Consider the following 26,296-nt stretch of genomic DNA (forward strand, 5'->3'; position numbering starts at 1 on the left):
CCTTTTTTTTTTTTTTTTTTTCCCTGTTCTAACACCTGAATGAAGATCTCTCTTGAATACTGCAAATGAAAGTTTACAAGGAATTGGCCATTTATCAATTCCTTATTGGTAAGAAACTACATCCATAAGAGTAAATAACATGCGGGTGTCCACTAAAGTGGTGCATTTGGTGCACAGCTAATTTGTTAGGTTAGTATAGAATGTTCACCTCTTTCTGCCCTGATGCCATTGCTGCTTTTCAGATTTTCCCGTTTTCATCTAGCTGCTTCATCTCTGTGCATCTGCACACTCTACACTGCCGCTGAAAATATTTCTGCTGACTAAATGTGTCCATTGAGGTTTATAATAAAATTTTACAGCCTTCTTGATCTGGGATGAGCTTCTTTTTCCTTGGTTTATATTTATCAGGCCTGGGCCACACATCACATCAGCCCCTGTGGTCCCTGCTTGTGCTGCTGTTCACATTTAGTTCTCAGTGGCCATTGGTGTCAAAGGTACATATGTAGAACCAACACAAGAGGCCATGGGGTCACAGACCTCTCTGGCTACTTCCCTTTGGTCTTGCTGATAGCCATGACTATCCCAGTAAGTAACCACACAGAGCAGTCTGTTCTCATGGCTTTTCCTTACCCACTACTTCTCTAACTTTGAGACTCACTGATTCCTCTGAAAGGAGTTATTTATCAAATTTCAATGCATCTCAAAGAGAATACATTTGCAAGCAAAGGATGGCCAGGAATACAACATGCCAGGAAACAAAAAGACTCTTTTGTTTCTAGTAGTATATTTCCCTACTCCAAAACTTTCTCTCTTCTCCTATGATTTTAAGTCAAAAGACAAAAATACTGGGTTTTTTTTTTTTTTGGGGGGGGGGAAGGGAGCTGTGTCCACAGCATCCAGAAGTCCCTAGGCCAGGGACCAAACCCGCCCACAACAGTGACTCAAGCCACTGCAGTGACAACACCGGATCCTTAACTCACTGAGCTGTTAGGAACTCCAAAAATTCTGACTTTTTTAATATAAAAAAGATGTGCCTTGAATCAAAATGACTGTTCCCCATTCCCTCAAAAAAGTGCTATGAATTAAAACAGAATTTAAATAAATTACAAAAGAAATGTGCTGACTCTAAACAGAAAAGATTTATAAAATATCATTGGAAGACATAAAACCAGACAGAAAAGCATACCATCTTCTTGAATGGAAAGAACTTAATAGAAAATTCTGAATTTTCCTCAAATTAATACCAATATATTGCAGTTTCAATTAGAATCTCAACAGACATACCAGATACGAAAAGTGTGCACATCTCCTCTGCTTATACATACTGCATTGTCCCATCAGACTTCACTTTAAAAACATGAGTTCAAAAATAAAATTACTGAGAATCTCAAGATGATGTTAGCAAAGCATCTAATCCAGTACAATCCCTTCTGAGTATGGACCTTGTGCAACTACAGACTGCACACAACTTAAACTAATTCTGCCACCCTGACCACCATATTTAAAACAGAAACTCTTCCCTGCCAACTCTTCTTTTTCTCTACACTCTCATCTATTTTTTCTGCCAAAGCACTTAGCAGCCACCTTCTAATATAATGTAGAATTTACTTATTAGTTGTATTGATTGGCTTCTACTGCTAGAAAGTATGCTCAACAACATCTAGGACTTTTGTTTGCAGAAGTATTCCATGTGCCTAGAACAACTCCTAGCACATGTGTTCAGTAAATAGTTATTGTATCAGGTGAATAATAAAATAAACCCTTGCGTGCTGATAGGACCTTTTTCCTAGGCTAATAAGACTCTAGGAGGTAGAGTTATGTGGTGATTCATCACTGGAAACATGCCATGTTGACTTCTGGACTTTGGGTACTCTTTCATCAAGAACAAAGGAGATACTGAGGCCTCTCCATTCACACACTTGTATTGCTGTTCATTTGCAGGTTTGTTAATTGGGTCAAAGTAACCTTAAAATTGTTCAAGTCATTTTTATTGCCCATCTCTGAACCTGGATGAAGATTTGGGTCTGGACTAGCCCACCATTTAGGCAACATTATTACCAGCTGGCCTATAAATTCTCACCCGCTGCTCTAAATAACAAAAAAACCTCACTCCTTAAATTCCTGCTGGTTCAGGTATTTTCAACCTTTGCTCATGCAATGAAGGGCCACACCCATGTTCAACTGGCTGCATATTCAAGTGTGAAAAGTATGAACTTCTTCTTAAGAACAAGTTTGAGAAGCTACCCCAATCAAAATTCATAGCACGACTACTAACAAGAGTTGAGCTCTGAGCAGGATTATTGGGATTTATTTGTTTTGTGAAATGATCTGGCTTTTGGGGGTTGCTGGATAGCTTGGGTTTCTGGTAGTAGATAAATCCATTCTACTCTAAGATGTACCCTTTGGGGAAAATTATTCTGGTTTCTCATTACATGAAATTAATAGTTCATTAGTTGTTCTTGGAGAAAGATGTGAAGTCATCAGAAGTCCAAATCCAGGAGTTCCCGTCGTGGCGCAGTGGTTAATGAATCCGACTGGGAACCATGAGGTTGCGGGTTCAGTCCCTGCCCTTGCTCAGTGGGTTGACAATCCGGCGTTGCCGTGAGCTGTGGTGCAGGTTGCAGACGCGGCTCGGATCACACGTTGCTGTGGCCCTGGTGTAGGCTGGTGGCTACAGCTCCGATTAGACCCCTAGCCTGGGAATCTCCATATGCCGCAGGAGCGGCCCAAGAAATAGCAAAAAGACAAAAAAAAAAAAAAAAAGTCCAAATCCAGATACTATCATCTGAGCAGCTGATTTCCCAAGAATTGTTAACATGGTGGTTAAGAGTACAGGTACCAATGGCTAACCACCCATGTTCAGTCCTGGTTCTACCTTCTCCAACGTGGGTGAATTTGCTTTTTCACTCCATTCCTCAACTCTTTCATCCATAAAATGACAATATTAGTATCTACCTCATAGAGTCTCCATGTAGATTAAAGGTAAAATTGTTAAAATGACATCTGGCATAAAGTAAATGTTCCATAAGTATTAGCAATCACCATGAGACGTTCTGTTTAGCAACTAGATATGGTGTTGGCTGTGCTGGGCTCTTGAAGCACTGAAGAAATGCTTTCCTATGTGGATATTCAGATAGGACTCTCGGTGTCCTCTGTGGTGTTATTAAAATGAACTAATGCGGGCTTTGAGAAATCCACTCTACTGTGACTGACCTTCTAGTCCCTCTCTCAATCATTTTAAAGCAGAAAAATGAATGGGCCCTGGAATCAGGAGTATGGGGTGGAGCAGAAAGAGCCTCTTTGAGTCTGGATTTGAAGCATGAAAGTTCTTGAAGAGTTTTGTTGATGGGCATTAAATTAGCCTCAACGTCTGGGAGCCTGACAGAAACTCCACAGGGTCTCTATTGAATTTGGGGCTCATGAACCTGAGAAAAATCACTGCCAATGGCAGAGTAAATCACTTTTGGAGCTGTTCTTTGGTTATCCCAAGCATGCAGTTAAGCTTTATTAACCAATACAACCCTTAGGTTTGAAGAGAATTCAAGAAGTTGAATTTGAATTGTTAGAGTTTTTATATTTTTTTAAAGTTGACCTTTTGTAGATCACGTCAATAAAGGAGTGGTACACTACATTATGCCTTTCTGGTTATATTACACTGTATATTTCTGTAATGTCTGAATTATCTACAGCATGTATACATTACTTTAAAAATGAGAAGAAAAAAATATATATACATACACATTTTTTTTTTCTTTTTTAGGCCCGCACCCAGGGCATATGCAAGTTTCCAGGCTAGGAGTTGAATTGGAGCTACAGCTGCCGGCCTACACCACAGCCACAGCAATGCCAGATCCGAGCCACATCTACAACCTACACCAAAGCTCATGGCAATGCCAGATCCTCTACCCACTGAGCAAGGCCAGGGATTGAACCTGCATTCTCATGGATACAACTGCAGCTGAGCCACAATGGGAACTCCTGTGCATGAGTTTTAATCCATGTACACAGGAACTACTGCAGTAGGTCTTATCCTCTGAGGTCATATGATGTAAATTATTCAACAAATGCACAAGTCAGGAGGTATAGTATATTCAGAAAGTTCTAGAAAATGTGCCCTAGATTTTGCATTATTTATTAATAGAGCCATTAATGATTATGAATACAAAACCAAAGTATTTGTTTCATTCAATTACTTTAAACAATCTCTTTATTAGAATACAAATTCAGAAAAGTGCACGTTGTAAATATACTTCTCTATGAATTATTACAAAGTGAACACATTCCTTTATCTGTGCCCAGATCAAGAAATAAAACAATATCCCAAAATCTAGGCTCTTGAGCTCTCTCCTCAGTACTACCTTTCCTTTCCCTCAAAGGAAAGAGGGGAACTGCTGGGTATGCACATGCAAGAGAAAATAGCAAAATCTCTCTTCCTACCAGAAATGTACGTTAATTTCACTTGCTTCACATTTGCCCACACATGAAACTGTCAAAAGGCTTCTTAATTTTGGCCATTCTGGGAAATGTGTAATAGTATCTCATGTTTTTAATTTGCAATTCCATAGTAACCAGTGAGGTTAAGTACCTTTTTATGTATCTGTTGGGCATTGAATATCCTCTCTGGTAGACTGAACTTCAAATCTTTTGTCATTTTTCCTATTGAAATGTCATTCTCTTAATGATTTATAGACGTGCTTCGTATGTTTTGGATATGAATCTTTTACCAACCATGTATATATTCCAAATATTTTCCCTACTCTGTCTTGTTTCATCTTCTTTCCTTTTTTCTTCAACAGAAGAGATGATTTATTTTACACATTACATTCAGCCACAAATGAGAACAGAACTAGTCCAGAATGTCATAGGTTCAGGGCAAAGAACCAAAAGGGACCATTTTGATATGAGCATATGGGTCTCTCAAAGGTGGTCAAGGCAAGAATAGCGATAGATGTTCTAGATCCACTAAGACAAATTCTAGACAGGAGACATGCAGTCCAACAACCTGTACCAGCGTCCCTGGCCTCCAGCTTTCCTTGTTTCTTCTCCTGTGGCTCCCATGGGTGTACAAGTTTATTTGGCTCTCTGCCTCATCTTTCTTTTGTGCTTCAGCCTGTGCATTTGCTTCTTTCTCCACTTTGTTCTTATGGTGCAGAAGTTTCTGAGAAGATGGTGCTATGACTGAGAGACTTCAATCTCTTAACATACACCAATATTTCTTCAAGAATCTTCATGCTTTCAAATACAGCGTCCCAAACTCCAGGTTCTAGAAATTCAGAGGCTTTCTGGCCTAACCCTCACTCCTAACTGCAACGTCTATTCGTCTTCTGCCTCAGTATGATTGGGAGTTCCTAATTTAAATATAATTCAATTTAGAGTTAGTTCTTTTACCTGCAGATAGTTTTGCCTATTCTATCACAAAGGTATTTGTATTACCTTCTAGAAACTTTACTGTTTTATCTTTCACATTTGGGTACACACAACACCAAGAAATTATTTTTGTGTATGGTATTAAGAAGTGGGGGAGGGATCAAAATTCATATATACTTATTCTCAGCACCAATTTTATCATAAATCAGTATCTCTGTGTTGGTTTATTTCTGGGTCCTTTCTTTTGCTCTATTGGTCTATTTTTCTATTCTTCTATCAACATCACTCTGTCCTATTACTGTAACTTTTCAGTAAGTGTTGATGTCTAGTGGTAAAAGTTCCCCGACTTTTTCTTCTCTAAGTGTATTTTGGCTATTGTTGGACCTTTGCACTTCCATATGAATCTTAGTCACTCTGTCAATTTGCACAACAAATGAGATGAAATTTTGATTTTTTTAAATTAAATCTACAGATTACTTTGTGGAGAACTTATAATGTTGAGTCTCCTGATCCATAAATATGACCTTTCACTCCCTTTAATTTCTCCATTTTATAGATTTAGGCAGAGGTCGTGCATCTTTCATTACTTTTACTCTTGGGCATTTGATGTTTTTGTAATAGGTGTCATTTAAAAATTTTAATCTTCAAATTATTGGTATAAAGAATAATTTGTGTAATCTGTAATATGTAGATTTTGTATCCAGCAATCTTGCTAATTTCACTTATGACAACTTATCTGTAGACTCTTTGGACTTTATGTGTACACAATCACAATATCTGCAAATTCTTTTTCTTGAATTACTGCATTGATTAGGCTCTCCATTACAATGTCAAACAGAAGTGGTGATAGCAAGCATTTACTGATCTCAGGAAGAGAATTTTCAATATTTTACCGTTATTAGTCAAAGATATCATCTGAGCCTAAGTTTTCTTCACAGGAAAGTCTTTAATTAAGAATTTTTATTTTTTAATATATACAAAATTGTTAATATTTTTCTATTTCATATTAGTATTTTTTAAATTTCTGAAGTATAACCTTAATTTTTAAAAGTTACTGGTAGAGTTGGTAATACTAATCTTTCATTTTCTTTTTAAGGTCTGCAGAACATGTACACAAGTTCCCTCTTCTTTCCTGAGATATTTGCACTTTCTCTTTTTTTACTTGATCAGTCTTGCAGGGGTTTATCAGCTTCATTTATTTTTACAAAAAAAAAAACCAAAACCAAAACAAAACAAAACAATGTTTTTATTGATCCTCTTGCTCCTTTTAATATTTTACTGTTTTCTGTTATTTTCCTTCCTTCTTTCATATGTTTAACTTGATGCTTTATTTTTGAAGTAGATTTAAATAGTTGTCTTCTGCTTTTTTTCTTTTCTAATATATTCACATTTAAGGCTTTAAATGTTTATGAATTGCTTTAGCTGCATCCCACAAGTTTTGATGAGTTGTATTTTTACCATTGTTAATACATTTTCTAATTTCCATGGTGACCTTTTTGATTCCTGAGTTATTTAGAAATTGTTTGGTTTAAGCATATGGAACATTTAATAAACTTTTACTTCTAACAATGCCACAGTAGTCACAAAACATACCCTGAAAAATTTCAAACTTTTGAAAATTGTTACATTATAGCCCTAGACATAGCTAATTTTATAAATTTCCATGTGCATCTGAAATGAATGTATATTCTGTGGTTGTATTTGACTATTAACTTACTTTTTAATAATCTCCTTTATAGAAAAATCAAAATATTAAAATTTATTTTAAATATATATTTCTCTTTACTGATATATTTAAATATATATTAAAAATGAAGTATTTACTAAAATTCAAATTTTTAATAAAATTTGTATCCATAATTTTATTAGTAATCACAATGAAAATTTTATTTCATTGTGTAAACAAAATTGCTAAAGCAGAACAGAGGCATTTGAAATATAAGGATGACAATGTGGTTTTTTTTAATCAGACCCAGAAATAAAATAACTCTAGAGGATTTTACTAATCCTTTGGTTAACTAGTAGCCTGCTTTAGACAGCTCAGTCATGTCAAACTTTCAACAGATTAAAAAATATGAATTCAGGGGGGCACAGTCTTTGAGGCATTAGCCTGATATGACCCTCATTTTCCTGGCAAAGCAATAAAGCTGTATTTTCTTCTTCACCCCCTGCCCCCCACCGCCCCAAATGGATTTAGGAGTTCCTGTCATGGCTCAGCAGAAACAAATCTGACTAGTATCCATGAAGATACAGGTTAGATCCCTGGCCTCACTCAGTGGGTCAGTAATCCAGCATTGCCATGAGCTGTGGTGTAGGTCACAGATGCAGCTCGGATCTGGCGTTGCTGTGGCTGTGGCGAAGGCCAGTGGCTACAGCGCCACTTCGACCCCTAGCCTGGGAACCTCCATTATGCCATGGGTACAGTCCTAAAAAGACCAAAAAAAAAAAAAAAAAAGAGTTCAAATTTGTCTCAAATCCAGCAAGTATTTTTAATTTTTGGTAGATCCATTATCTGTAATTACACTTTCACATACTATTGCCAAGGAATCGTTTTTGTTAGCTTCAATGAGATAAATATGCATTCTCTGTTTTTTGTTTTCTTTTTCAGCCACCCCTGTGGTATATGTTAGCTCCTGGGCCAGGGACTGAATCCGAACAGGAACTGTGACCTATATCACAGCTGCAGAACACCAGATCTTTAACCCATTGCACCAGGCCAGGAATCAAACCAGGCGCCTCCAAAGAGACAAGCCAGATCATTAACCCACTGAGCCACATGCATTCTTTGGGATTACAGTGAAATATGACGGCTGAGAACTATGTTAAAGATCTGCAATGTCTTCCCAGAGGAAGATACTTGACACATCCTTAAGGTTAAGGTTAAAATTCTGGCTCAGAATTGGGAGTCAAAATGTAAAGCATTCCTCGCATTCCTACAACCCAACTGCAGGAAGTCATACTTTCCTATTTAAATTTTCTAGAGGATTGGTTGGTGTCTTTCCACTTGAGTGTACCCATTATACCCATATACTAAAATTTTAGAAACCTTTTTTCTTGCTTTAAAAATAAAAAGTCAACAACTATATATTTATGAAATAACGTATTATGCAAATTTCAAAATCATTCCTCTATGTTCCAAAGCTATAGAGAAACAATGGATGTTTTTCTTCTGCCATTTTAGTATTTCCGAAAAAAATGAAGATTAAAAGGTTTACGAAATATTTTTATGACCTTAACCAAGTTCTCCTGGTTAGAAAATAGAATTTCCGGGAGTTCCCATCATGGCGCAGTGGTTAACGAATCCGACTAGGAACCATGAGGTTGCGGGTTCGGTCCCTGCCCTTGCTCAGTGGGTTAATGATCCGGCATTGCCGTAAGCTGTGGTGTAGGTTGCAGACGTGGCTCAGATCCCGCGTTGCTGTGGCTCTGGTGTAGGCCGGTGGCTACAGCTCCGATTTGACCCCTAGCCTGGGAACCTCCATATGCCGCGGGAGCGGCCCAAGAAATAGCAAAAAGACAAAAAAAAAAAAAGAAAATAGAATTTCCTCCAGCACTTACTGACATTCCCCCTAAGCCTACTTTTGCTACTGTATGTAATGTGAGGCAGTAATGTTAGTATTCACCAAGATATGTAAGCTAAGAATCTTTAAGGCAGTAATGTTAGTATTCGCTAAAATGTATGCCAAGAATCTTGGAATCATTTTTGATTCCTTCTCTTCCTTGCCCTCCACATCCAATAAGGTACAATAGATATGTCTTACTGCTTAACCTTCTAAGTGTTTCCTGAGTCCATCACTTCCTCTTCATTTCTGTGTTACTCCTTGACCAACCATCCAGATTAATGCAGTAGCCTAGCTTCGCCTCACTTTTGCCCTCTCATCTGTTGCACACCTTCCTATCAGTCAGCCATCTTTTTAAAAAGAGTCATTCATGTCATTCACCTATTTAATCATTAATGGTTGGTTCTCTATTATTCTCAAGATAAAGCCTAAACAATTAGCATAGCATTTAAGACTCCTAATATACTAACCCTGACCCAAGTATTCCAGCTTTACTTGCCTTTTTGATGGACCACATACCTGAGTTCTACTCGCAGGAGTCTACCCATTCAGTGACTATTCCAGTGACTGATGTGACACACCTTTGCAAGTATGAGTAATTTCTACCTGGACTGCCCAGCTACCTGATCCATTCCTGAAATGCTCCTTGCTTTTTAAAAGTCTAGCTGCACTATTCACAATAGCCAAGACATGGAAACAACCCAAATGTCCATCGACAGATGATTGGATTCGAAAGATGTGGTATATATACACAATGGAATACTACTCAGCCATAAAAAAGAATGACATAATGCCATTTGCAGCAACATGGATGGAACTAGAGAATCTCATCCTGAGTGAAATGAGCCAGAAAGACAAAGACAAATACCATATGATATCACTTATAACTGGAATCTACTATCCAGCCACAAACGAACATCTCCTCAGAAAAGAAAATCATGGACTTGGAGAAGAGACTTGTGGCTGCCTGATGGGAGGGGGAGGGAGTGGGAGGGATCAGGAGCTTGGGCTTATCAGACACAACTTAGAATAGATTTACAAGGAGATCCTGCTGAATAGCATTGAGAACTTTGTCCAGATACTCATGTTGCAACAGAAGAAAGGCAGGGGGAAAAATGTAATTGTAATGTATACATGTAAGAATAACCTGACCCCCTTGCTGTACAGTGGGGAAAAAAAAAAAAAAAAGAAGTCTAGCTGCAATCTAACCTCCTTTTATGAAATATTAGAGGTGACAGAACAAAGTTGTTAAAGCCCTGGTTCTGGAAACCTGTAGTTATAATCTGAATTCTCATTCTTATTTAACCTTGGTCAAGTTATCCTAGCTTCTCTGTGCCTCAGTTCCCTCACTTGTAAAACAGGGATTCCTGCCTCCCACTGAAGTATTATTAAGCACAATAACAAATGTATTACTAGTAAGGTGCCTAACACTTAACAGGTATTTAATAAAAAATAACCATAATGGTTTTAATTACCTGCTCTCCCTGCCAGCCCACAAATTTAATAACACCTCCCTGTGGGCTCTCACTGCACCTGGTTCATGCTACTACTACAGCACTTATTACAGAATCATTATAATTGGTTGCATAGATTAACTTTCTCACTAGGCTAGACTTTGCTTTTTGTCTTTTTTAGGGCCACACCTGCAGCAAGGGGAGGCTCCCAGGCTAGGGGTCGAAGCAGAGTTATAGCCTGGCCTACACACCACAGCCACAGCAACACCAAATCTGAGCCGCACCTGGCTACGCTGGATCCTTAACCCACTGAGTGAGGTCAGTGATCAAACCTGCTCATGGATACTAGTTGGGCTCATTAATCACTGAGCCATGATGGGAACTCTTAGGCTAGACTCTTAAAGGCCAGATCTTTTTACTTAACATCCTTAAGGTCTAAGACAGTACCTGACAAAGAACAGCATTTCAATGTTTGTCAGATGAATAATGAGTGAATGAAGTGCTCCCACACAGGACTGGAGACACCTTCAAAAAAACTGACAGAAGTGGTAAGGATGAAAAATGATCACAAATGTCCTTTCTCCCCACTTTACAACATTTGCAAAAGGCCACAATTAGTAAGTGACAAAGCCAACCAACATGCACAGTTAGGCTCAGAAATGACTTATTATTTATTTATTTATTTATTTTTGATTTTTAGGGCCGCACCCAAGGCATATGGAAGTTCCCAGGATAGGGTCAAATTGGAGCTACAGCTGCCAGCCTACACCACAGACACAGCAACGCCAGATCGGAGCCTATACCACAGCTCACAGCAATGCTGGATCCTTGACCCACCGAGCGAGGCCAGGGATCATACCCACATCCTCATGGATCCTAATCAGGCTTGCTAACTGCTCATGACAGGAAAGCCTATCTATTTCTAACATCATTGTAGCTCTTAACAAAATGCCTGCATTTGGAATTAAGAGTTTTAGCAGTAATCAGAGAGAACCAAATTGAGAGTTGAGCAACTTGGCCAAATATAAACTCCTATTTCACATTAAGTTTATTTTAACATGTATTAAATCTAGTCTGGATATAGACTTCTCATACAAAGTCTATTTGACTTAAATGTATTTTTATTTGTTGGCATATATACAATTTTTAAATTATTTTTCCTTTGAATTTTATTAGTAAAAATATCCTACTGGTATTCAGTCTTTTAATGGCCAGATTTCCAGTCTCGGAAACAGTGTCTCTGATGTACTTTACTATTAACTACTCATAGAAGCAGGGACATGTATTATAGGAAAACCTATGATTTCAAATTTAATTCCTTCAAAATATAAGTTCCATGTTTTGGGGCATAAACACTTTACCAGTCCAATTCAGCTTTACTAATGTGATCATTACAGCAAAAGAAAATACACCCAAAATGGTTGATTTTGAATGATGAAATTATGAGTAATTTTTATTCAGAATTTTAAAACCTTTACATTACATGTTTTGCATAATGGCAGTTTTCATTCCCCCACCTTTGTCCTAAAGCCAATGCCTCAGAGGCTGAGTGCAGTGAGGAAGCCCTCCTCCTGAGTAAGGGAGGAGAGGAGCACAATATGGGGTACTGGAACTCAAATGAGATGAAGAGGGTGTCACACAGGAGTGTGTATGTGTATGTAAATTTAAAACATATAGGTATACACACACATAAAGCCCCAAAGCTTCATCCACTGAGAAGGTGTGGTGGCACAGACACCCCAGTTATAACAGGCACATCTCACACAAATTGTAGTTTCTAACTAACAATTTCCAATAAGAGGTAGAGAAACAGTTGATTCCAGAGCTGGAGCAGGAAAGTAAAAGAAAGTTTGGAAAACCCTGTGTGCTCAAAAGTTAGAAAGTACTTAAAAAATGATAGCAACATGTCAAAAAGACATAGGAGACAACTTGAAGGGGCTCCCACTGGTCAATGGCAAGACAATGTAAGACTCAAATAAATAACAGATTATAACTCACTGACTAGAAAACCATGAATTCATACTGATATTAATAAACTGAAATTTTGATTAGTGGCAGGATATACGCATAGCTTCAAAATACCTCTCCACAAAATACTTACAAAGGGACAAAGTAACTTTACTGTGGAGAAGCCTGATAGGAAGTACCTTAAGCAAATGCTCATAATGACTATTATCAGAAAGGGGGGCAAAATGAAATTGTGCACCACTATCTCATAGGATGCAATAAGAACACAGAACTGCTTTTCTAATACCTCTGCCAAAAAAAAAAAAAAAAAAGGCACAACTGGAATCTATTCATGAGGAAACAGATAAATTCAAATTTAGGGACATTTTACATAATAACTAGCTTATAATCTACAAAAGTGCCATGAGTAGCAAAAGACAAGGAAAGACCGAGGAACTATTTAAGAGTGAAAGAAACTAGAAATACAACCTAAGACAACACATATTTTAAGTGGATCCCTGTAAAACATTACTGGGATGATTGGTGAAACTTGAACAGAATCTTACGATTAGATGGAGTAATATTATCAATGTTAATTTCTTGATTCCGATAGCTGCATTGTGGCTACTATATAGGAGAATTACTTCTCTTTGGAAACAGAAAAGTATTGCAGGGTGATGGGACATCATGACAGCAACTTATTCTCAAAGTGGAAAAATTTTATTTGCACAATATTTACAACCTTTCTGTAAGTTAGAGATTGTTTCAAAAACTTTTCCTTTAAAAAGCAAAAAGCAGAAAATTAATCAATAGATTTTTATTATTCTCAGAGTTGATAAAGGAATTCAATGAGATATATTAACTCCAAAAAAACAATTTTAATAATGATGAATTCTGTCCAATTCCTATGTCCACTGTGCATATACATGGTCTTCAAAACCGTTTTAGTTTTGTCATTAATTCACCCAGAAATTCTTCTCACACAACTTTAAGAATCTTAAACACACACACACACACACACACACACACACACTCTCTCTCTCTCTTCCTATTAAGATAGTGGCATGTTCATAGGTGCTGTTCAGTAGAGAGAAGCTATGTGAGTTCTATTTTTTATCAAATAAAAAAGTATTACCATAAAAATAACTTCTCCCCCTTGTGGCAAAAATTAAAAATACATTCTACTGAAAAATCCTAATATAGAGGCACTTACTTATAAAGTATTTTCACATAATTTCATGTGAAGAGCACACAGCACTTGCAAACAATATACCGAGAGGTAATTTTAGTTTTCTTTAGTTTGGCATTGCCCAGATTCTATTTGGATAATATCCTCTGCAAAAAGCTGTAGGTTTGACAGACTGCCACAACAAAATGCCAGAGTTCAAAGAAACCAAATTTACTCACAGTATCAAAGAAACCAAATTTACTCACAGTATAAAGATTAAAATAACAGGTAAAAAGGAATGGCCCTATTCCAAGGCACCTGCCTATTTAAGATTTTAGGGACATCAAGAAGGCTTCCTACCTCTCAAAGTTTAATCTAAAAAATCTGAAAGTCCACCATTGGAGGTTAATTCCTTGGAGTTGGTTCCATCCAATCTTCAGACTTAGTTTATTAATATGAAGACATTCTGGAAGAAAGACATTTTCCTTCATTTAAGATTGCCAAACAGTCTTGAAAACAAAAGGAAGTAACTCATCTGAGCTAAAAATGAAACTTTACTCATTCCAGATTCTTACCCCTATTCTTAACCCTCCATACTTCTTCCTATTAAGTCACTAGTCACTGATAATTCTATATATTACTGATCTTCCAATGATTATAAAGTAATTTAAGTGGTTTTTGAAAGTAAACTTAATTCTAGTTTCAGACTTTTAAATTGAAAGTGGCTCAGTTGGATACTGTCTCTTCAACACAGTAATATAAATATTAGTATCTGGCTAAAATGAATTATTGACAATTTTAATACATGTTGCACAGTACATATTAATATAGAAAAATACATGTTATCAGCAGCATAATGTTGACCATGTTCTAATCCATTCCACCTGCTCAAATATTAGTGCAAATAATTATATATTTGTAATGCACCACTGCTGTCTAGCGCAATTCTGTGCCTTCTGAATAAATGACTTTCCTCTGAGGTTGTTTGCTGTTTGGAGTATGATGGTGATATATTCATATTTAAATTGGCTTTGTATGGTGAGGCAGACCGCATCTTCTAAACCACTTAGAAAATGAGCAAGTATGGTTAATTACTTGTCTCTCCCCCCAAAGTGTTTACTCATCCCAAGAAATGAAGTTTAGTGTTACCTCCCAGATAACAATGTTAAAGTACGCAGGGCCTAGTTTAAAAATATCAATCTTGTTAAGCCCAGAGTTATCAACCTAGCTGCTCCAAATCACCAATTAAAATTCTTACTCTCTAATGTGTCAAGTTTCTCTCCTATATACACTTGAGGGCTGCTTCTCCCCTAAATTTGGAAAAAGAAAGACTGATCAGTGGCAGGAAGAAAAGTTAAAGAGTTAAGGAAATTTTTAAAAGATTAAATATGCAATTTTTGATGACTTGAAAAATCACTATATATTGCTAATACACTGAGCATATTTTTCTGCTTTTTACTCCAGCATCAACCATTTACCAACTACCAATGCACTAAATAATCAACTGAATTGGCAAACTTATGACATGAAAATGGTCTGCTTTTCAAAGAAAAAATATTGATTTCCTCAGCTCTACCAACTTTCAAGGTAGAGTTGTCATTCACTTCCATGTTACAAAATATGATACAAAATACCTGAATTTTCTGTTGCAAAAATTATTACTCAGAAATAGTATTATGATTATGCAAAACAATAATCATTAAAGTGCTTTCTGATGGAAAGATTTCTAGTAGGTACAAACTTAATAATTAAAATTTCATGACCATTTATAAAAATTTAAAAACCAATTTAAAAATTATGACCACACTGGACACATTAAAAAAAATTTCCAATAGTAAATTAGATATTAGCCCTGTATATCAACTTCATAATCAAAACACTACAATGAGAACCAAACACTGGATGAAAAGATAATTAGATTAAGAAAAACTAATGAGCCTAAAAACTAAAGACTTACTTAATGTTACATAAGGAGAATAGTGTACAGAACATAGGGAGTGAGTGAGAAAGATTCAGGTTTCAATCTGAGCCTTTTATTTAGCTATAGATCTTATGCAGATCTACTTAAAGCTTTTTTTGCACTGGGTGTTCCAGCTGTCAAATGAAGATAAATAATAGTATCCTACTCCTAGGGTGACTCTGAAATCAAATGAGATAATGTAGGCAAAGGCCTATTAGCACAGTGCATGGGACTTAATAAATGTAGCTATAATTATCTTTATTATGCATGAAAAAAATTTTAAATGCTGTTTTACTTTATGTGGTATTATCTACAGTAAAAACATGGACTGGTCCTTTCCGCCAAAATACCCAGTGTATTTCAGGACCGACTTTCTCAAGCAGAGAGAAGTTCTATGGGAACTGAATGAACATAGTTAATAAACTAACTGGATGAAAACACAGAATACTTTGTATGTCAAATTCTTCACTAGAAATCAGGAGAAATCACTATGCTTCTTGAAAACATCTCACAACTCTGAGTTTATGGGTAATACATATGTGTAAAACTTAAAAGTTTTTTGCATTAAAAAAAAAGTTAAATCCCAGATGCACTCAATGAAACTTGCTTAATCTTACATGCAGTTCAAGCACATCTGAGGCACTTCTTTAAACACAGGACTACCTTAAGGGGTTTTGTGCCATTTCAGGAACAAAAATCTCCTTATCTACATATATTTAAATATTCGCCATCATAGATGAGGAAAAGGTATTTTAAGGAAGCAGTAAATTCCCTACTGTGAATCAATCTACTGGCTGATAATTAACTATTTTACTGTGAGACAGAAGGTTGATACTCAGATAGTGCAATACTTAAAGTGAAAGGGGAAAGTGAACGGTTTATAATGTATCATAAATTAACTTACTTAGAAGCTCTTTTTAAAACAAGAAAGGTGCTAGGGACTTACAACCATGGTGATATCAAAATGAGGCTGCTGACTGTCTTGGAATAGTCAGGTAGTCAACTGTTTAAAAGATGCATCCAGTCATTATTTAATAATTCTTCCTAAGTGTTCATCTGCTTTTGTTAGCTGTCATTTTCAGTATCACAACTTAGAGAAGCTAGACTTCCTTCTAAATCTGTGTTCTGTATTTCACTTTCGGTACTATCTTATGAAAATATAATACACTCAATCCTTTTCTTCAGTGTTTCTACATTTTCTAAAAACATGGTGTTTTAGAGCATATTTTTCAACTTCAAAACATTATCTCAACATTGCATGTTAGCTCATATAAAAGCATGGAATATTATAAAGATTCTCCTTATTCAAATGTTGGCTAAACTTACTAATATACCAAGTTCCATTATTGCCATCTAAAATTTTTACCATGTGCATATTAAAAACATTTTAATTACTGATCATCTCTTTTGAGCAATATATTTTGGACAAAAGTTTTAGTGTCCATTAATATGAAAAAATACTTAAAAACTGAATGCAAAGAATGCATATTGATTTAGACGACAATTTTTTTTCTTAGATAAAGAAAATCTGTTTCTAATTTGGGTTACATAATCAAGTATTTTTTCCACTTAAAAAAAGGAAGTGAGAAGACCTACCTATGCTATGAAAAATAACAAACATCTTAAAAGTTTAAATAATAATTTATAACATTCGGTATGGATGTCCTTAATATCTAAAAATAGAGTGAAATAAAAAAAAACAATTGCAGGGAATTTGTTTATTGAGCTTTAATGTTAACACTTCTAAATTAAGTTTTCACTTATGAGTTTTCTTTGTTACTGTCCTATCAATGGACATAATAGAAAATATTGCACAGAACTCAAACACGAAAATAATAAACAAAATATCGAAGCCACAAATATATGCTTTACATCTTAAAAATGAATCCAAACAAAATAATCTGAAGCACTTCTCTGATTTGGAAGTCTTTAAAATGTTTTATGTTTTATTTGATCATTTTTCCCCTTTTTTTTAAACAAATTGACAGTGTGTACAAAGAGTTCAAATGGCCAGTAGAACTACTGCTTTAAAATTGTTGGCTTTTAAGTAACAGAGGTATAATTTGAATTCACATCAGAGCTTTCTAAAATGGCAAAAGTACAAGCCTATGACTTTCTCTAGTATCCAAAGCCTGTTCTGGCTCTCCTTCGGCTAAGGAATAGAAAACTAGACAGCCTTCTAAAGCTGCCATGATTTCCTAAAATGCTTTGATAAAAGTTGGCATATTTCATTTCTCTTGCTTACCTTGATAACACTGGGCTAAACAGAAAATGAAGAAAATTCAGTCAACAGTAACTTAAACGGTAGCTAATTTGCTTTGGACCTGGAAATTTTGGTAAAGTTGATGAATATTCAGAAACATATTCTTAAAAGTAATTTTCCAAAATTAGGCCAGAAAGTCTACATTCAAGAAAAAAAAAGCCAAGAATGAGTTGAACATTAAAGTTTATCTGTTCCTGGAAGACTATGGACAACACAACGGAAACTTAAATACCACATATAGCTAAGAACGCATTCTCACACAGCAAGTTTATAGTTTTCAGAGTAAAGGCCTTTCTAAATTTCCACTTGATGTTTAAAATTTTATAAGTGATTTATTATGTCACCATATTAAGCCAATTCAATTAACTACATTCAGTAGGAATCACTTTAAGAAATGCCTTGAAAAAGGTAATGACAGAAACTACAGATTTAAAAAGCAACTAGTCCTTGCAAAGCTCATCTCAAGACTCAGAATATATAATGCTATCAATTCCCAACTCCTCTTAAAATAGAAGACTACCTGCATGTTTAGCCATTCACTCTTATTCCAGTTTAGCATAAAGACAGAAATCTTAAAGGATTACACTGCTGCTAAACATGGTCAATACTTCCCATATGTACCATTAAGACTATACCTCACTTTTTACTTTCCTTATGGTTCTTTAGTTAAGATCTTCCAGCTTATCTTAAGTGAAATACAAAATAAGGTAGTTTTATTAATTTCTTACTAGCATTGGCTTAAAATCTGTTTACCAAATAAGAAATTGTAAACTTTAAGTTTTTTTAACCCAGAAAGCAGATGTATTCTGATCCAGTGCTAATACCTACCTAAAACACTTCATCATTTTAGTTTTGTTTGCAACATTTTCCTTGGAATAGTATTAAATATAATATTTTTTCTGTACTTCAGAAAAAATCCAATCAACCAACTATAGAATTTATGCTCAAATGTTAACCTTTTGAAAGAGAAAAATGTTCTCCAGGAAAACCTAAAATAACTCGATTAACAATTACCAGTGCTGAAAAATTCATTAAAAATTGATAAATAAATGCAGTTCTGCTGTATTTTACCCATTATTAGTGCAAAACAGGATGGTGGAATCTCCCAATGGAATATGTTAAAGAACATGAACTGGAACACTGTTAACATCTCATCTGCCTTCTGACACCAACATTTTCTAGGATGAAAACAATGACATGTAGTTTCACAGAATTTGAAATTTCTAAGTTCAAAAATGGAATTAAGTTCAACTTAAGGGAAAAAAGCAAAATATGGTTAAGCAGAGCCCAAATTTCAAATAAAATCTCAAGGGAAAATATGGCTGCTGTTTTTCCAAACAGTCATTTTTCCATAAAATGTTGGCTGTGTCATAAGAAACCTCCTGTGCTTTCTGTCAACCAAGACCTGCTGAAGTACAACACATTTCCCTTGTAAATTCAACCTCAGCTGAAATGTCGAGCAAGGCGGGCAGATCTATAGTCAGCACGAAGTTGTACGAAGGAGTGAAGAATGTTCTTGTCCAGGTTAGCAAGTTGTTCTCCTGAGCAGACTTGCTTTAAATTATCTGGGGCAACTACCAGAAGATTGCAAAGTGCATGCAGAGTATCAAAAAGCTGTAATACCAGTGGAATCTGAATTGAAATAAGAGAAGGACAAAAATTATATTGAAACAAAATAATTTCTAGTTTTACTCTCTGTTTGTAAATTCTTCTCACTTAAATACTTGGTAGTTAGGACTTAGTAATGTTAGACAGTTGAATATTTCAGAATTTTTAAAAGCTCTTGAAGTACTAAAACTCAAATACTTCAGATGTTATATAAACTCACTATAATCTTTCTGGTAAGATTCATATTATTTCAGTTTTCTTAAATAGTAATAATCATTATACTCTTGTGGACTAGAACTAGTTATCATTAATTTAACGGTTTTCTTAAATAATTTAAACCTTAAGGGAAACTGGTTTCAGAAAGACGTACATGAAGAAAGAACATATTTTCTTTTCTTTTCTTCTTTTTTTTTTTGTGTGTGTGTTTTAGGGCTACACCTGTGGCACATGGAGGTTCCCAAGCTATGGGTTGAATCGGAGCTGTAGCCACTGGCCTATGCCAAAGCCACAGCAATGCAGGATCCAAGCAGCGTCTGCGACCTACACCACAGCTTATGGCAATGCCAGCCAGATCCTTAACCCACTGAGCGAGGCCAGGGATCGAACCCGCAACCTCATGGTTCCTAGTCGGATTCATTTCTGTTGCACCATGATGGAAACTCCAAGAACATATTTTCTTGATATATGCACATATACAGCATCAGTTATGGATGTTAAAAAGGTCACTTGGCTTGTGGAACTAAAATATAGCCCTGTCTAAAAAAAACTCAAAGCAAAAATGTTTTAATATCAAAAAAATGATTGGAACAATACTTTTTCAGTTAGGAAATGTTAGGTCTGTCTTACTACAATACCAACAAAACTTATAAACTTTCCACTAATGATTATAAGTCATACACATTTTTTCATGATCTGACTTACGTTCTTGAGCCTATTTACAAGTTTGATATTTGTGAATACATACCTTGAAGTCTTTGGCACACTTCCTATATTCAGCTACATCACAAATTGCTAACATGCCACCCATACAACTATAGGAATATTGTTGAAGATGCTCATAAATAAGTCGATGAAAACGTACTCCAAGTTCCATCAAAACTGTATCCACATTCTTCCCATCCATGGAATTTTTAATCTTCTCCACTTGTTTTCTTACATAAGCACAGACTTTAACACAGGCCTGTAAAATTTTTTCTATACTTATTACATAGAAATGTATATCAGCTTCTCTAAGGAGAAAATATAATTTCTCATTAATCTCTAAACATAAAAGAAAAAAACTTGGAGCATAGCATAAAACAATGAAAATGTTAATAAAGCAGATATTTTTACTAGCATATTGAATCATTTTACTCACATTAGTATACTGAATCAAAACATTGTTTTCATCTTCTGGCTTAAAATCTGTTTTCTTTTGTTCTGCAGCCAAGATATGCTTCATCTGTCCAATCATACAATTTAATGTCCTAGAGAATGAGAAAATCACATATTTGATCCATTTAACTTACTTTATATTTGCTTTTATTTATATTATTTATACTAAATTAAACTTATATTATTTAACTTCATGTCACCATAAAACTATTTTACTACTGGTATACTTCAGACTTAAAAAAAGTAAAATTAAGGTCTTGATATCAAAGAGCTTAGTTTTATTAGCTTCCTGCTCAAAACACAGAGCAAAGATTCATTTGCCCATTACTTTATTTAAGGAAATCTTAAAGATTTTAGAAGCCTGTCACTAATTTATTTCCTTAACAACTATATTTGAAGAATGCTTAGGAAGAGGGTAAGATTAAAGGCTTAAGAAAAATGGTCAAAGTTTGGAAGAACAGGTGAGAAGAAAAGAAATTTCAGTCTAAGGACAAGTAAGAGGAGGAACAAGTAACAAGTGGTACTGAAGACCCAGCTGAGAAATGAGAGCATAGGTTTGTAATGGCACCAGTAATGTTTGAGTTATGTCATATTCTCCAAAGCAATCAACCATCTGGTTATAGGAATCAAAGAATGTACACTAACCCAGAGTTTAAGATCTGTAAGGCAGTTATGATTAAAGGAAATGAATTTTAGGGTAATTACAAGGAAGTAATTAAAGAAATGGACCAAGCAATCTAAGTAAACGAGTGAATAAAATAAAGCTGGAAAAAAGTTAATCGATTGGCAAGATTTAATATCTTCAGGGCTTAAGTTCCTGCTTAGGTCTGAAAACAGGCATATGAAGTCTGTTTTGAGGCTTTGAGAGTGATATTCAGATTCAAGGTTTTTGTTACAGATGATATCAAGACCTAACAGGATATGGGAGTAGGAAACTAAAGCAGAGATGATCAAGAAAATGAATGAGTCACACATCTGACAGTGGAAATAACCTAACACAAGCTTAAAAGAAAAATGGTAAGCCAGATGCTCAAATCCTCAATAAATGTAGGGGACTGACATAAATTATTCAGAGACAATAGCAATAAGAAAGGAAAGATGATGTGAGTTTCAAAGGCAAAGGGATTCTGGCCTAACAGTAGATGGATACTGGTCTGAAGATACCAACAGGGATACAGGTGAATTCTGAGCTCATCTCTTAGCCCCACAGTACATGAGTAAAAGAAAATTCCAAGTTCACATTCAAGAGGCCAGCACAGACCACTGTTTCTGTATGTTTTCTATACTTTCTAAGGCTTAATGCATCCAAGTTCTCCAACTCCCAAATACGATTCTCAGGTATTACGATGCAAAGGAAGAAGAAACAACTTAATTATAAGGTACTTAGGTCAGGAAAATACATACTTCTTGAAGTGATGATTCTAATGCATATGTTCACATTATAATTATAGGAAATGAAGTTCTGAACATGTATAATCTCATGTTGCCCTGACTAAAACAAAGGGAGAGACCAGTTTTTAGGGTTCTTTTAAGTATATAATTCTTCAATAAACTAATCTCAATAATTAATTTTACAATATCCTTAATTTTTTCCAGTTTGATTCTTCAATTTTATTTTTCTCTTTTTTATCTATGATAGAGTATCACATACTCTATGGCAGTTCTTATCACAAAAGCATGCATGTGTGGGTGTATATATACACATCTGACTGAGTCACTTTGCTGTACAGCAGAAATTGGCACAACATGTAAATCAACCATAATAAAACATAAAATAAAATGTTAGTACAGAATGGTATAAATCAAGACTTTTTTCTTTTAAAATCATTTTCATGCTATAATACTATAATAGTGTTTTTATAATTTAAAAAAATGCAAGAGAAATAAGAAAACTAACAACTTGCCTATCAATGCCAGTATCCAATTTCATCTCCATTTGTTCAATTATTTCTTTTTTCTTCTGAAGGCATTCAGATAACTTAGGAGAAGAGCTATTGAAATGTTTAAATAGGAAAAGAAGTCACATTAGTAGCCTTACAATTCTAAAAGTTTCTCAAATGCATATGTGTATTTACATATACAGAGAGATAAACACATTATTATTTTGATTTGCTTAAAAATTCAAGAGGCTTATAAACAGTAATTATTCAGTATTCCATTATGCTCAACTCATTATAATAGTCACACTAGGAAATATTAACCAGTAAAAGACAAGGAAGAGGAGGATTTAGATTTCTTCCTTTCATCCCTGAGGAGATAACCCTTTAGATATTTATAAACATATGATTTTGAAATTTTGGAATAAAATAATTTGATATCCTTTTCAATTAAATTTCTGGTATAATAATAAAAGTCAGAGAGTCTTGAGAATATAGTAAATGATACTAATTAAAATTTGGAGACTAACACCCAATCCAGTTGTATTTAACTTTCCTATATTAAAAAAATAAAAAACGAAGAAAAAAACTTGGTAGTTATATTTGCCTTCTAAATGTTACCTAAATGTCAAAATATTAAGGAGTACGCAATCCTAATAGTTATGTGAATTCTTTGCTATGTGGCAGTACAGCTAAAAAGTATCTTTCAGAATGTGATTCAGGGAGTTCCCATTGTGGCTCAGTGGTAAAGAACCCAACGAGGGTCCTTGAGGACATGGCTTTGATCCCTGGCTTCACTCAGTGGGTTAAGGATCCAGCACTGCTGTCGGCTGTGGTGTACGTGGCAGACACGGCTCAGATCCCACATTGCTGTGGCTGTGGTGTAGGCCGGCAGGTGCAGCTCCAACTGGACGGCTAGCCTGGGAACTTCCATATGTTGTGGATACGGCCCTAAAAAAGACCAAAAAAAAAAAAGTGATTCAGAGATCACAAGTGACTTTTGAAATAGTTTCTAAACTAATGATTCTTGGCATATCAATGTTTTAAAAAATGTCTAGAATTTTATATAAATATTTTTCATCTTTAATAATAGCATTATTACACATACAATTATCTAAGGCATGTTCTCTACCTTATTTAATCCTCACATGCTTTAAAAGTTCACATAAATTGATGGGAAGACAGAAACCAAACCTTACTTACTATCTCATCAAAACCTGTCCTACTGATATCATAAAATTTTTGTTGTACATCTTTTTATTATAACTGAGCACAAGCTAGAAGTCCTCTTTCATATCAGATTTAGGATTATGACACATTCAATCCTTTTAAATAAAACAAAATTAATACCCCAGTAGGAAGAGAAAACAGGCAAGAAAGAAGTAAAAGGACTTTTATGTTTAATTTCACACCCTCCTGTCCTGTTTGATGTTTTAATGAAGAGCTATTATTTTTAAAATTTAACAAAAAGAGGAGTTCCCATCCACTGTGGCTCAGTGGGTAAAGAACCTGACTAGTGTCTTTGAGGATGGGAGTTTAATCCCTAGCCTCACTCAAACAGTGGCTTAAGGATCTGCAGTTGCTGCAAGCTGCAGCATAGGTCGCAGATGCAGCTTGGATCCTGCATCGCTGTGGCTGTGGTGGAGGTTGCCAGCTGCATCTCCAATTCGACCCTTAGCCCAGGAACTTCCATATGCCACAAGTGCGGCTCAAAAAAGAAAAAAAAAAGAAATAAACATAAAATAAAATTTAACAGAAGATATGTAAAATATTAAAATATTCACTGACATACCAATGAAAGTCAGACAATTTAACCAACCTTATTAGTGGCATAAGGTGATCATTAAACTGCTTGTCAAAAAGATGAAAAATAGTATTGGCCTGGTGCACAACATCCAAAAAATAGAGATTTGCATTCTTAGAATCCGAAGAAGGGATTCCTAAAGTTGGAAGGCATATATATGTTAGAATCATACTTGAAGGAAATCATCTAAGCAATAAAAAAAAGAACGTGGATTTATACAATATGTTAGATATACAACAGGAATAAAAGTAATTGCTGTTTCAATAAATCAGCAATATTTTTTGTGGACAAAAGAGTAAAATAAGCTTGTTAATAACTTAATAAAATTCATTCCAAGTTTTTATGCCCAAATTTTCACCATCTACTCAAGTCGTCACTATTTGCTAACTCCCCCAAAAATCAATAAATGAATCTATACCTTCCTCTTCCCTTTATCACCCTTTTATGCCCAATGATTCATGTGAGCCATAAATATACTTCTACCATTTTTCTTATAACCAAGCCTTATTATCTTTGATAACAGTTAAAATAATTTTTTCACTAGTACCCTGGTTAAAATATCCTTATTTTTTATGTCATTTATTGTTGCCATAACAATGTACTTATTAAACTTAATACCACCATGTTCTCTACTATTTCCTCAAAAATATTCAAAGTCTCCTCACTGTCAACAGAATAAATCCTGATTTTTAGCACTTTATTCAAGCAACTCCCCAAAGCAGACAGCTGACCTCTGCAGATTTGTTTTATTTTGTGTGTGTGAGAGAGAGTAATAGTCCCTGTTAATTACAGGCATTTATGTTTGTAGCTAAAATTGAAAGGCATAAGGGTCTGGGGAAAATATCCCCTAAAAATGAGAAAATAAAAGTTTAGTACCTAGAGTTCTTTACAGGATGGTGATTTTTTCAAAGTTTTAAAAATGGAAAACAAAGGTGTTTTATTTTCCCACAAATGACAAAATCACCAATTGGTAAGAAAATTAAAGGCTCCAACACAAACTTATAAGAGAAAAAAATAAAGTTAATACACATGTAGAAAATACTAATCCTTGTCACTAATGAAAGTCACAAAAGGCAATGTTTTTAACCACTAAATTATTAAAGCTTTTAAAGACTATTCGGTGATGTGCAGAAAAACTGTACAATCATACACACCAGTAGCAGTATAGATTAGGCAGGGAAAATCTTTTAGGAAAACAGTTTATACATATAGAAATTTTAAGAATTTGTAACACACTTTGATCTGGTCTTTTCACCTCCAGAATTTTATCCAAAGAAAATTCAACATAAGGAAAATATTTTAAGCTCTACAATGTTTATTGTAACATTATCTATATTACTAAATTGCTGAAAAGATCCAAAATGTCTAATAATATGAGGTGGTTAGATGTATAATATATATGCATGACAGAATGTTATACAATCATTAAAAGTAATAGCAGTTATTACTAATTAAATAGCTATATGGAAAATGTTTATAAGAGACATTCTCATCCTACTGGGAAATTTCCCAAGCCCTTCCAAATTGTGAATACTGCTATTAAAATAAAAAAGTTAAGCTTTCATACTAGCTAAAGAACAAATCCTTCATACATATGAAGCCTAATTCATGTTACTTTATTATCTTCTTTAATCTTCATATCTTTGAGGTGAACATTATTATCCTAATACAAATTACCACACTGGGTTATCTGCAAATGGCAAATGTTAAATACTTGATACTTATCAAGTGTCTGCTGTAGGGGAAAAAGGCAGGCTACCAATGCTTACCTACATCTTGAGAGCAACTAGGTTAAAAAAAAAAGGGTAAGAATAAACCACAACGTTACCAAATTAAGAGTGATTTTGCTTCAAAGTTAGAAACGTTATAGAATGATGTCAAGCATTTTTGAGGATCTGCATGTGTTTTCCAGGT

At 35.0% G+C, this 26,296-nt stretch overlaps 1 protein-coding gene across 3 annotated transcripts in view; it reads right to left on the reverse strand.

Moving 5' to 3' along the window:
- Positions 1-13,130: 13,130 nt before the first annotated feature.
- The window catches only part of EXOC5 (exocyst complex component 5), a 52,678-nt gene continuing 39,512 nt past the window's right edge, over positions 13,131-26,296 (reverse strand). Inside the window, exons 14-19 of one of the 3 annotated variants that reach the window (XR_007133196.1) lie at positions 24,398-24,518; positions 22,606-22,692; positions 20,685-20,793; positions 20,292-20,507; positions 17,702-19,351; positions 13,131-14,806 (exon numbers count right to left, since the gene is read on the reverse strand). Coding sequence is in view for 1 of the 3 variants with exons in the window: in XM_047767432.1 (XP_047623388.1) it covers positions 19,163-19,351; positions 20,292-20,507; positions 20,685-20,793; positions 22,606-22,692; positions 24,398-24,518 (722 nt within the window). In the remaining 2 variants the exon portion in view is untranslated. Of the gene's footprint in view, positions 19,352-20,291; positions 20,508-20,684; positions 20,794-22,605; positions 22,693-24,397; positions 24,519-26,296 lie in introns of all 3 variants that reach the window. The other 2 variants (XR_007133195.1, XM_047767432.1) reach the window with 2 other exon arrangements.

This window comes from Phacochoerus africanus, chromosome 2 (genome assembly GCF_016906955.1).
Source record: "Phacochoerus africanus isolate WHEZ1 chromosome 2, ROS_Pafr_v1, whole genome shotgun sequence".
Lineage (NCBI taxonomy): Eukaryota > Metazoa > Chordata > Mammalia > Artiodactyla > Suidae > Phacochoerus > Phacochoerus africanus.